At 44.6% G+C, this 13,644-nt stretch overlaps 1 protein-coding gene across 1 annotated transcript; it reads right to left on the reverse strand.

The window, feature by feature from the left end:
• Positions 1–311: 311 nt before the first annotated feature.
• Positions 312–3,386, reverse strand: LOC100768935 (ATPase MORC2B). Its single transcript, XM_027416922.1, has one exon. It carries the CDS (start codon positions 3,384–3,386, stop codon positions 312–314), a length of 3,075 nt encoding a protein of 1,024 aa, XP_027272723.1.
• Between the last annotated feature and the right edge of the window lie 10,258 nt (positions 3,387–13,644).

Genomic DNA, 13,644 nt, shown 5'->3' on the forward strand with positions numbered 1-13,644 from the left:
CTGTAGTTAGAGTGCTTATAGCTATCACAGAGGACCTGAGTTCCATTTCCTGCACCTGTATCGGGTGGCTCACAAGGCCTATGAGGCCACTGCTTTCAGGACAGGCATGCAAGCTACACACACGGATGAAACACAAAAGAACTATTTAAAAAAAGAAATATTTATAAATCCAGGGAGGAAGATCCAAAGAATCCAGAGTCTCTTTCCCTCCCAAAGGTGCTGTCCCACACGAATCGAAGAAACTCATGAGGGAAACCTCCTCCCCAGCAGCTGCCGCCCTGGGGAGAGGAGTCGATCTGTCCCTGGGGCCCTCAGTCTTCATTGGTGATGAGATTCTCAATGTAGGCATCCAGCTCATCATCTGAGCTGATGTTTAAGTCCTCCTGCGCTTTCTGCAGGAGTGCCCTGACATTGGTCCTTAGCTTCTGGAGTTTCTCCTCTGTCTCCCGGAGCTTTTTTTGAGAGATGTGTAGGCTCTCCTCTGAGGCCCTGGCTCTGGAGTCAGCACAGCTTTGGTAGGAATTACAGAGATTCTGGAGCCCTGCTTCATATTGCTTAAAACACTCTTTCAGAGGAAGAGACAGTAACTCTTCTGAATTCATTGCGCCCAGCTCCTTCTTGGATATGGAAAAACTCAGAGGCATAAAATAACGTAGGCAGTTCCAGAGAATCTGGACCAGGAGGTCAGTGGTCTCATGGTTGGCCTTTGGTGCCGTAGTGTCAGGTTCAATGCAGTAGCAGTCAGAGGTGGAGGAGCCCTGTAACGCCATCACCTGCAGGTCCATGGTGTCTTCCTCTTCTTTCACACTCTCTTGCTGCCCATCAGTGCTCTGATACTCTGGCGATGGTTTCATCAGCCATACATTTGCACTGCCTTTCTCTACCCAGCAGTCTCTCGGTGTAGCATCCCTGGGTACATCTTCAAACTTGACTTTCCACCACACAGCGTTCTCGCCCACCTCCACGGCGGTGACATGGCCCCTGTAGCACTCTCCTTTCACGCGAACCGCTACGTACAGCCCTTTATCTTTCTCAGCTGTCTTGAGGTCAGCCGGATTCTCTTCCTCGGTACTGTCTGAGAGCTCGTTAGCCTGAATCTTTTCCTCATTCACAGTCAGTCTGCCCCATTTGCAAGACTCCTTCCTTTTCTCCTCAGCCTCTTCCTCATCAGAGACTTCAAGACTCCGCTTACGATTACACCATACCAGTGAGGGCCTAATGGGAGGATCTGGCTTCTCTGTCACTGGAGTCTTCATGGATTCCGGGGTTTCCACCTTACAAAGGTTGTTGGAACTGGGGACTACAGACATTGACAGGAATTGGACCAGAGGAGTGGGCTGGGTTACAGTTTTGACCATGGGGCTCCCCAGCTTTGGGGGTGTCTCAGGTGGCTGGAGCAGCGTGGCCTCTCTTTGGGCTGCTAGAGCAGGAGATTTTGGGTTGGGGCAGAAGATAGAAGCCCTCTGGAGCGGTCTGGATGGTCTAGGAGCATGCATGGACTGGGGTCTTCTTCGGGTATTCTTGTTCACTCCACACACAGGTGGTTGAAGACAGTGAAGTCTCTGAGCAGGACATTTAGTGAAAGGTCTCATGGTTACTTCCAAAGGTAATTTTTTCAGGTCCCCTAGGGAACAAATGGGTTTGGTTTTCTTAAGGGCCTTAAGCTTCCTCTGCTGTTGGCAAATTTTCTCTGTCAGCTGCTTCTGCCTTTCTTCTTGTGTCTTTGGAACCCTTTTTAATATTCCCATGGGAATCTTCTCCTTCAGTTCAAAAGCCTCACACTGGTCCTGCTCAGGGTCAGGGTTCATGGAGCAAACCCAGTTGTCTGGGTAACCATCTTCTATAGCACTTAACTGGAAGGGGAGGGTCCTCCACTTCAGACACAAATCGCACTGTATGGTGGCCGGGACTTGCATAGCCCTCCGGCGTTTGAAATGCAGCTCATCAGATGGGGGTCGGTTCCAGTTGGCAGAGAGGTAGCCAAACTCATCCCAGAACTTAGTGATTCCACGCCGGGCAATGGCTATGTCCTTCCAATATTGTGCCAGGTGCTCCCCCAACGCCCGCAGCAGGTGGCGGTACTCCTTGGCATCAGCAAAGTCTTGCTTGTTGTGTGTAGGCTCCAGGACCAAGTAGGGCACATCAATGACCCCAACAACCCCACCACATGTCATGCCTTTTTCCAGCTGTGGGCCCACTTTTTCATACATCTTGATCAGGCGGCTGCAGTTGTAAATAAACATGCCATCATGGTCACGGTGTTCAATGTTGACCCCAAAAACAAAGTTCAGTTCCTTGGGTTCTTTGAGGGCTTGCTGCTTGGCATCCTTGATCCTCTTCTTGACATCAGCTTCTCTTCGAAGGGTGATGGCTGTGTTCTGGACCTGCCGCAACATCACCCTGGAGTCCCTGGAGTTGTCTCCACCTACGTGTGTCTCCAATGCGCGAGCTTTGCTCTCTGCTTCCCGGGCCTTCTCCTCAGCAAGCCGTGCTACTTGTTCTGCCTTCTTCACCTCTTGTTCTGCCCGGGTTTTGAAACGGCTTGATGCGAATGTGTACTTCCTGGGCTTGTACAGGCAGCAGGAGAGCTTTTTGGTGTGCACTTTGTGGCCGTGAATGAAAATCCTCATCCGGGGATTGATGTAGAGCATAGCAGCATAGGCACAGAAGGAGTACCGCTCCGGCTTCATGCCTTCTTGGGATAGCTCTGCCATCCGGATATCTTTCGGATTTGAGGCTATGTCTAGTTCAGGCTCTCCATTATCCATGAGCTTGAGATTAAAAATGATCACCAGGGTTCCACTATTCCCAGAAATCTTCATGAACTGAGCCATCACTTCTCCCTCAGTGTGGAAGGGAGAATACTTGTAGATGAGCTCTGTCTCTATGGCAAACTTCTCCACATTGTCTGTGACAGGCTCTCGGGTCTGCATATTCCAAGTAGGCAATGGGACTATCACTTCATCGATGCCTTCTTCCTCATGAAAGGTTTGAGACAGGAAGAGGCAGCTCATGGTGTCTTCCTTCTTGGTGAATAGGATGAAATCCTTCCCAATACGCATTGCGCCTGATTTTAGCCCATTCCCATACCGCCCGATCTGTGTGGACTCTGGTGTTCGTTTGCCTGATTTCCCAAATTGGATCACACTGATAGCATCATTTGGGTCCATTCCTGCTCCATTATCCAGAAAACAAAGCATGAATCCTCCTCGAAGGTCCACTCGCCTTTCAGCATAAATATCTATTCGGGTGGCATGGGCATCTCTTGCATTATCAACCAGTTCAGCAAGGGCACCAAACAAAAATTCATGAGTGGTTGAATTTGTGTGTAGATATTCAAAGGTTAGTTGAGCCCGGTTAAGACTGCTGTAATTGGCAAATGCCATGACTCTCCAGTTTTACCCACTAACTGAGAAATATATGTATTGAAGCAGATTTTCTTGGGTTCTACTCAGCAAAGGATAGCTCTTGCTTCTTAAGGACAGATGAAACAATTTATCTAGTAACTATCCAAAATAGTTAAATCTGGGACTGGCTTCTTTCTTTTAATCTTTTCAATGACTATGATGTGATTATCTTTTTTGGGGGGGTCCTAAACCTGAATTTCTAAAGAACTTTGAGTGTTGTTTCCTTATTTCATTTCAGACATCCTGGGTCAAATGTTGATGGTCCTCAACAGCCATAGAGTTGACTATTACTGTTTTATCTTGTCATTCTTGGAGCCATTTCCTGTCCTAAATTTTCTGATGAGAAGACTTACCGATGTGGAAATCTACTTTTATCAGGAAACTTAACTTCCTCCTACATCTTCACCACCAGAGACTGAAGTATCCTTATATAGACGCAGTACTGGAGTGTACATCCGGTGTCCCCTTTGGCAACTGATAAAGGTCTTTGGGTCTCCTTTCCAGTCTTTTAAATTCAAACCCAGACTAAACCCAGCTTGATGTTATGCCACAATCACCACAGGGTGATGTGTGAGATAACCTCACAGTGATCAACAGGACCACCCAAATCTCCTGTGGTGGGCAGTGGCCCTACACCACTTCCCTGCCAGGCCTGGGTCCTGTGGCCACTTCCTCCCACCTCCCCGGGAGGAATGAGTCTTCACTTTCCAGGCCCAGACCCAGGGTGTAGGACAGTTACCAACGCACAACTAACCAGTTCGCGCGTGAGCTGCCCGCAGCTCCCAGAATCCTTTGTCTGTCTCTTCCTTAGAACTGGAGTTTAACCGTCCTCCTGCGCTAGGAACCACAGCTGCCTCCGCGGAGCGCCAACTGTCGCTGGATGATGTCTCTACAGAACTAAAATCGGGAGATGGGCTGGGTGCTGGGCCAAAAGATGACAAAATTCAGAGTTTGCTGATTCTCTGCCATCGCTAAAGCCATCTCAGTTTCTGTTTTGTGTCGTTTAGTGTGTCGTTTAGTGCACACAGCTATGGGCCTTATTTTATTAAACTTTTTTTTTCCTTTTTATGTTTTCTGCGTGAGTATATACCTCTTGTGTGTGGATGCCTGAGGAACTAGCTGGTCCTCTGGAACTGGAATTATAGGCAGTCTGTAAGTTTCCAGACCTGGGTCCTGGGAATCGAACTCGGTTTTCCAGGAAGAGCAGTAAGGTCTCTTAACTGCTGACTCATCTCTCTGGCCCTTCTTAAATTCTTTGAACAAGATGCCAAGAACCTGGATAGACTAGTACAGGCACCATTAGTAACAGTGGACCTAAGGAAACTATTTTTGTTGTTTTGGGATTTGAGTAGTGTCTGTCTCCATGTTTTTATATTTAATTAACCAATTTTTTAATTAATTTGGGATCCTTGCTATGATGGGTGTCCCAGAAATTATTGTTTGTTGGTCTGGTGCCTGTGTTTTGTGGCATTTGCAGGTTTGGCCTCCAGAAATCTAAACTAGAAACAGTGGTGGCCAGGAGTGGTGGTGCATACATTTATTTCCAGCATCCGGCAGAAAGGTGGATCTCTCTGAGTTAAAGGCCAGTTTGGTCTGCATAGCTGCATAGTGACCCTGTCTTACATTACAGTCTAAGAACTGCACTTGACACACAACATGCCATTTTTCTCTGAGGAAGATGAGGAGGAACAAGAAAACACACAGGACATTAAACTTGAGAAACTATAAAGGGAAACTAAAGGTAACGGGATGATAGTGATAAGGCAGAAGGAGAATGACTAAAGCACTTTATTAAAAAAAAACATAAGGAGGGAGGGGAGAGAAGGCTCAGTGGTTAAGAGCACTGGCTGTTCTTTCAGAGGACCTGGGTTCAAGTTGCAGTATCCTACATGGTGGCTCATAAACATCTCTAATTAGATGCAGAGGCTCCAACACCTTCTAGTCTTGAGGGACACTGCACACATGTGTTACACATATATACATACAGGCAGGCAAAAACACCATACATATGAAAATTTCAAAAATGCAATGTCATAATGATATAGAATACCTTGAATGCTATTTGTTTTAAGTTTATGTGTATGGGTATTTTGTCTGCATGTGAGTCTGTGTACCATGTGTATGCTTGATACCCAAAGAGGCCCAAAGAGGGTATCAGAGACCCTGGAACTGGACTTAAAGACTTTTTGGAGCCACCATTGTGTGGGTGCTAGGAAAGAAACTGGGTTCTCTCCCAGAAATGCCAGGGCTCTTAACCCTCGAGCCATCTCTCCAGTCCCCTTCTATGCTAATTAAAAAAAAAAAAACAGAAAATGAAAGATAAGCTAGACTGCCTCCATTGCTTAGGAACTAAACCTCTTGGTGCACACCTAGGAACCCCTCGTTCTTCATGGAGTCCCCTCTCAGCCTTTTCTTCCAGACATCTTCATTCTTTTGTGACTCTCTCTACCTGGGACCCATAACTTCCACAGTAGGCTGGGAGGAAAGTAGTCAGCCTTCACTGTTCTTCCTGTCCTCCAGTCGCATCTCTTCAAGATTAAGCCCTACGACTGCTACAACCTGCCTGTCTGAGCCTTTCTTCTCAGAACCCCCCTTGAAATTCTACCTCTTGCTGCAGACCCAGAGTCCCCCTAGTTCTTCCCCAAAAGCCCTTTCAGCCATTCTTTGTAGATAATCTCCACTCTCTATGACTTAAAATCCACCTGCAGAACTGTTCCTTACCAGGGACCCCACAGCTGCCACACTTGACTTGGGCACAGAGTGAGCAACAGCAACCAAAGAATAGAACATCAGTATAACAAAGAGGATAGCAGACATCTACAACAAGAAACACTTCAAGCACCATGACTCCAGATGTTTAGATCCTAGCACAAAAACACAGATGTGGAAAACCAAAAAAAAAAAAAAAGTGTCTCCTACAAAAGTATCAATCTTATTGTGTTAGTTCCCAAGAAAAGCAATTTTAGCTGAAGTTCAAGACAAGAACTTTAAAATAAAAATTACTGATATGTTTAAAGGTCATAAAGAAGATATGAATAAGTCTTTTGTTTTCTGTTTTTTGAGACAGGGATTCTCCCTATAGCTTTGGCTGTCTTGGAACTTGCTCTGTAGACCAGGCTGGACTCAAAATCATAAAGATCTGCTTCCCAAATTCTGGGATTAAAGCAGGCACTACCACCACCCTCTGAACAAATAATTGTCATTAACAAATAGATGGAATAAATAAAATATGAGACTTGAAAAAACAATTTAATAAATAGAATCATAAAAGAATACTCAAATGGAAATAAAGCTAGAAATGAAAAACTCAAGCTGTCAAAAATCTCAGAGGTAAACCTCAACAATAGATTAAAAGTCATGGAAGAGAGTATTTCAGGTCTTGAAGACAAGGTAAAACAAATGGATAGCTTAGACTTGAAAAACATCAAGTAAAAACAACAAAAAACAACCAGGTACAAAATACTCACCAGAGGGGAAATCTAGTACACCATGAAAAGACCAAACCTACAAATAATTTAAGTATAGAGGAAGGGGAAGAGGCCCAGGCCAAAGGAACAGAAAATATTGTTTTGTTTTTCATGACAGGGTTTCTCTGTGCAACACCTCTGGCTGTCCGGAACTCACTTGTAGATTGGGCTGGTCTCAAATTCACAGAGATCCGCCTGCCTCTGCCTCCTGAGTGCTGGGATTAAAGGTGTGTGCCACCAATACCTGGCTAGAAAATATTTTTAATAAAATTTTAGAAAATTTTCACAGTCCAAGGAAAGAGATACCTATCACAGTACAGAACACCTAATAGACTGGATCAGAAATGAAAGTCCCCGTGACACACAATAATCAAAACACTAAATGTACAGATACTCCAAAGAGAGCATGAGGAGGGACAACTGACACTAAATGCCTTTTGAAAAGTCACATGGAAACCTACTAATGTGTAGATGTTTCCTAAAATACAGAAATATATGAAAGGAATTTAAATGTACTCACCATGTAATGGAAGAGGCAGTGCCCAAATTGGACATCTTACGCCACCAAGTAAAACCTCCAGTGGCAGGAATGGGTTGCTTCTTACTGCGTTGTTGGCCAAGAAGGTCCTTGGTCCTCTTGATATACCCCTCAAAATCACAGGATAGAGCCAAGGCTATTGACTACCCTCCATAATTTCAGCCCTTCTACTGAAGATACAACTTACTTTTACATCAAACCTGGAGAAGTCAACCAGATGCCCAACTAGATGCAACCCCCCCCCCTTACTGACTAGTGTACATGCTGAAGGGTATTTTGTACATTACAGGAGTAGAAAGGTAGTCATCAATATCACTGGGCTGTGAACCCTGCCACCTACCACAGAGAACTGTCTGCAAAATATACTGGTGCAATAGCAGAGCCAATGTTATGGGATTGAGCAATGACTTTTGGACTTAATTGAAGGCTCACTGAAAAAGATGGAGCCCATAACTGATACTGCTAAAGTTGCCAGGATTCTGAGACTAGCTAGGTCATAAGCCTTATCTAATGGAAAACTCCCCTCTCTTATTCTGCTAAAGGAACATAGCAATGAAATGACTCCTAATTATCACTAGACTCATAGCTCAGATCATTACTGTTCAGCCCTCATCAAAGAAATTTCTTCTTGTAATAGATGGTAATTATCACAAAGATCCATAAGTAGACAATGAGCAGAGTGTGGTGCCCCCGCCACGAGCAAGTCTAATGTATCTGGCGAAAAGCCTGGAGATTTAAATGAATGACAAGATGTCCAGTCGTTTGCTTAGAGAATGTGTGGCTGACCTTTATTGCAGGGAGGGAGAAGCCTTATATACAGACTTACAGCACAGTGGGAAAACCCCAAGTGGAAGAGTTTGTGTTTTTCCGATTAGATGTTTATGCCAGGGGGGCAAGGCTGGGACTGTGAGCCAGGACTAGAAAATAGGATGCACCTGTGGTTATTGGCTGACAAACGACTCACAGAGACCAGGTGGGGGCTGAGGCCCAACAACAGAGATTGAGAAACTTTGTAATGCTCAGCCCTCAAGGGGATGTCTTTCTCAAACCCCCATCCTCAGGGTTCAGGGATCTATGTGTAAGAGGAGGCTGGAAGATTCTAAGAGCCACAAGTAGTGGATGACTCCAAGGAAACAGGCACTGCAGAGCTGATGCACACATGAGCTCACAGTGGCTGTGACAGCACACACAAGACCCGCACAGGTTCAAACCAGACAAAACCCCAATGCTGAGGGGGTGGGGGAGTGATCTGAATTGTAGAATTATGGTCTGTTTGTGTTTGCAAGCAGTTCTTTTCATTGTTCCCTGTCTGATCGTATAAATGCCATGCAGGGATAATGGTGAGAGGTTCACTAATAGAAAGGCTTTGAATGAATTTACTATGACACAGAAAAAGGCAAAATTAGCGTTTATCAAACATGATGTGTAGCACAGTAGATTCTGCAGACAGAAGGGAAGGGGTAGAGCTGAAATTCTTTTATAACAGTTGAGGAATTAGTAATCTTGCCTCATGGGTCACTTGTTTAGGGCCAATATATGAAGGGGACAGGCTGATTTTTCTCTACCTTGTCAAGCAGTACATTTTATACTACCAGCTGTCTTTCTCAAAACTAGCCATTTGGGATCCAGTGTCTCTGATCATTTGGAATTAGGCCTTGAATGTTTTTATTAACACCTCACAGCTCATTGTGTCGGGGTCTGGTTATTCAAGCATGGGCATGTTTGCTTTTGTTTTGGGGATTTCTTGTCTCTGGTAATTCTAGTTTCCAATCGGCCCATTTCCTGAGCAATCTAGTTCTAGCATGGAGTGTTAATGGAGTTGAAATATAATTTCTACATGTGGAGAAAATCTGGGCCCGGGCGTTGGCAGTGCACGCCTTTAATCCCAGCATTCAGGAGGCAGAGGCAGGCAGATCTCTGTGAGTTTGAAAGCTAGTTCCAGGACAGATTCCAAAGCCACAGAAAAACCCTATCTCGAAAAAACAAAAAAAAAAAAAAAGGAAAAAAGAAAGAAAGAAAGAAAAAGAAAAAGAAGAGCCGGGCATTGGTGGCACACGCCCTTAATCCCAGCACTTGGGAGGCAGAGGCAGGTGGATCTCTGTGAGTTCGAGGCCAGCCTGGTCTCCAGAGCGAGTGCCAGGACACAGAGAAACCCTGTCTCCAAAAAACAAACAAACAAACAAACAAACAAACAAACAAAAAAGAAGAAAGAAAAAGAAAAAAAAAGAAAATCTGGGATGGTTAGGATGAGGAAAACTCCTCATTAAGTGGTTTGACAGAGAAAGTAAGGATTTCACAGTTTCTTCATGAGAGAACCTTAAAGTGATGACAGGTGACAGTTTCTGTGTGGATAAATGTAAAGGTGTTGAAGTAAAGCAAATTTTGCACATGAGGATGAATGAGCAAGAAAACAGGGCAAGGGGCTGGAGAGATGGCTCAGAGGTTAAGAGCACTGACTGCTCTTCCAGAGGTCCTGAGATCAGTTCCCAGCAACCACATGGTGGCTCACAGCCATCCGTTATGAGACCTGGTGCCCTCTTCTGGTGTGCAGGGATACATGGAAGTAGAATGTCATATACATAATAAATAAATAAAATCTTTTTAAAAAATCCTGTGTCCTGCCTGCAGAGCGAAAACAATGTGTTAGACCCTCTGGAACAGGTCTTAGGTACTGTTGTCAGTCACCATGTGGGTGCTAGGAACTGAATCAGGGCCTTTGTAAGAGTTCATGCTGGTGCTCCTGCAAAGTGCTGTTAACCTCTGAGCCATCTCAGCAGCCCTTTGCTTTGTTTTTGAGATGTCTCATGAGGCCTTATGCTGCTCTTCATCTTTGACCTTCCTGCCTCCACTACCAAGTCCTGGGATTACAAACCTGTTTCGCCATGCCTGGTTCTTCTCTTGTGACTTTGGAATAACCTATGAGATAATTCCCATGTTCACTCTTCTTCCCTCATTCCTCTGCATAATACGGCTGGCATGCCATTGGGTTCTTATTGTTTTCTAATCAAAAATAGGTAGAGCTAATATATATTTGTTTGTTTCTAAAGCTTTGGGTACAAAGCCAACCAACCCAGTCATTTCAAATTCTTGAATTGTGTTCACATTAGATCTTCGGCAGAAACACAGTCCAGGTGACCTTTTGGGTTGAGGAGAAAACCCATGGAACCCTGTGTCTAGAATTCTCTAAGCACTTGTGTGTGACCACATTTCCAGGAGTAAGTAATAAAAGCTTACTAAGTACATGAATAAAAGAAAGGGCCAGAGAGAGCCTGGAGAGATGGCTCAGAGGTTAAGAGCACTGGCTGCTCTTCCAGAGGTCCTGAGTTCAATTCCCAGCAACCACATGGTGGCTCACAACCATCTGTAATGAGATCTGGTGCCCTCTTCTGACGTGCATGCCAGAACACTGTATGCATAATTAAAAAAAGAAAAAAAAAAGGCAGGGTGGTGGTGGCGCATGCCTTTAATCCCAGCACTCAGGAGACAGAGGCAGGTGGATCTCTGTGAGTTCAAGACCAGCCTGGTCTATAAGAGCTAGTTCCAAGACAACCTCCAAAGCCACAGAGAAACCCTGTTTTGAAAAACCAAAAAAAAAAAAAGGGGGGGTGGGCAGGAGAAAATTCTATTTAAAAGCCATTATCTCCACCAGACAGTGGGGGCACACACAATTAATCTCAGCACACAAGAGCAGAGGCAAGCAGGTCTCTGAATTCAAGACCAGCCTGGTCTACAAAGCAAGTTTCAGGACACAGAAAAACCCTGTCTTGGAAAAACAAACAAAGCCATTACCTCAGGCTAGGGTTGTAGCTGACCTTGCAGAGTACTGGCCTAGCATTCCTGAATGTGTGAATTCCATACCACTAAAACTGGGCACAGTGCTTGAGGCAGTTAGTTTTTGTCAACATGATACAAATAGTCCTTTGGGAAGAGATAGCTGAATGAAATGAGAATATGACCCCTCTGAGATGGGATTGAGGAGAAGATTTTTATTGTAGATACGGGGCAGGGTACAGCCAGAGTCATCTAGAAAAGTCCAGAGCAGGGAGAGAAAACAGTACATTGAACATGGTCAACAGACTGAACAAGATCATGAAAAGTGTGTGTGTGTTGTGGGGGGGAGGGTATTAGACCTGAGAAAAACCAATTCCATGAATGATTAAAGCAAGCTCTATTTGGAACTGGCCAATTTCACAATTTCACATTTCAGAAAGCAGCCCCTACTAGCCTTCCCTTTTATAGGGAAGGGTTGGGGTTGATAGAAAACAGCTGTGGCAATACTGATACAAGAATCCATCATGTGGAAGGGATTTGGAAAGATACATTTTTGAAAGGCAAAAGGGCAATCACATCATTGATTCTAGAGTTTAGCAAGGCAAAGGGGTGGGCATACATCATGGGGTCATAAGTAGAGCCTAGGCTGAAAATCATAGTCTGCAGGACACATTAGGCTTAGGGAAGAGAAACTTATTCTTGCAAGGCATGGAGACTTAATTATGAGCTACCATGTAGATGCTGGGGACCGAACCCAGGTCTTCTGCAGTATCAGCAAGTGTTCTTAACCACTGAGCAATCTCTCTGTCCCCAACTTAATTCTTATAAAAAATTTTTCAAACACCGGGCATTGGTGGCTCAATACCTTTAATCCCAGCACTCGGGAGGCAGAGGCATAGGTAGTTCGAGGCCAGTCTGGTCTGTAGAGGGTTCCAGGACAACCTCCAAAGCAATACAGAGAAACCCTGTCTTGAAAAACAAAACAAAACAAAACAAAACAAAACAAAACAAAAATGTTTCCATAGCTGGGTTTGGGGACACAGGCCTTTAATCCCAGCACTTGGGAGGCAGAGGCAGGCAGATCTCAGTGAATTTGAGACCAGCCTGGTCTACAGACCGAGTTCCAGAACAGCCAGGGCTACACAGAAAAACTCTGTTGGAGCTGGAGTGATGGCTCAATGGTTAAGAGCACTGACAAGCTTTTGCAGACAACCAGGGTTCAATTCCCAGCACCCACATGGCAGCTCACAACTGTCTGTAACTCTAGTTCTAGGGTACCTGACACCAAGGGCAAAACACCAATGTACAGAAAATAAAAATAAATAAATTTCTTTACATTTTTACCATTTTTATTTTATGCATATGTTTTTTTTCTAGGTGTGTATTTATGTATCATTGGCAACAGTGCCGTAGAGGCCAAAGAGGGCCTCAAACCCCCTGGAACAGGAGTTACAGGTGGCTGTGAATAGTCATCTAAGTACTGGGAATCAAACCCAGGTCCTGTGTAAGAGCAACACATTTCTACACCCAAGATTCAAGACTTTTAAAGCAGTAGGCTTTTTAAGGATTTAGGGGACTTTTTAAAGTAGATGGTATTTTACATTATGAAATAATCATGATACTTAGGGGACAAGTTATAGTTTTTAAGATTTATTTTTATTACCTTTAAAATTTATTTACTAATGAGTTTATTTAATTGAGGGTTTTTGTTTTGTTTTGGTTTTGGTTTTTGGTTTTTCCAGACAGGGTTTCTCTGTGTAGCTTTGGAGCCTGTCCTGGAACTTGCTCTGTAGACCAGGCTGACCTTCAGCTCACAGAGCTCCACCTGCCCCTGCCTCCCAAGTGCGGATCAAAGGTGTGTGCCACCATCACCTGGCTTTTGGTTGGTTTTCAAGACGGTTTGTCTGTGTAGCCCTGGCTGTCCTGGAACTCACTCTGTAGACCAGGCTGGTCCTGAACTCAGAGATCTGCCTGCCTCTGTTTCCTGAATGCTGGGATTAAAGGCGTGTGCCACCAAGTCCTGCTAAAGTTATCTTTTAAAGTGATGAATTTATGTGTTAAGTTGATCAGCAATAGATTATTAGGAATGGTTTTATTGTTAATTTAACACAAATTAGAATCCCTGAGTAGTGACGCTCAACTGAAGAACTGTCCTGGTTGCTTTAGCTGACACAGGAAGACCCGATCTGGCCATGGAGTGCACTTTCTGGTAGCAGTCCAGAAAAAAAATAAAAGTGTGGCAAAGGGAAGATTACAACCAGCTCACTTGGCCTTTTCTTTTGATATGAGCTGGTTTACAGTGTTGCTGCTGACTCTTTCACTGACATCAGAACCGTGGTTTCATTATGGACCAAGGACCAGCAGCGTACCATATTGGAACTACTGAGGCACCCAGCCTTGTGGACTGAGTTGTCAGCCACTAGGCTGTCAGCCTTTCCATTAAGAGACAGCTACTGTGACA

The sequence above is a fragment of the Cricetulus griseus genome, chromosome 5, assembly GCF_003668045.3.
Source record: "Cricetulus griseus strain 17A/GY chromosome 5, alternate assembly CriGri-PICRH-1.0, whole genome shotgun sequence".
Lineage (NCBI taxonomy): Eukaryota > Metazoa > Chordata > Mammalia > Rodentia > Cricetidae > Cricetulus > Cricetulus griseus.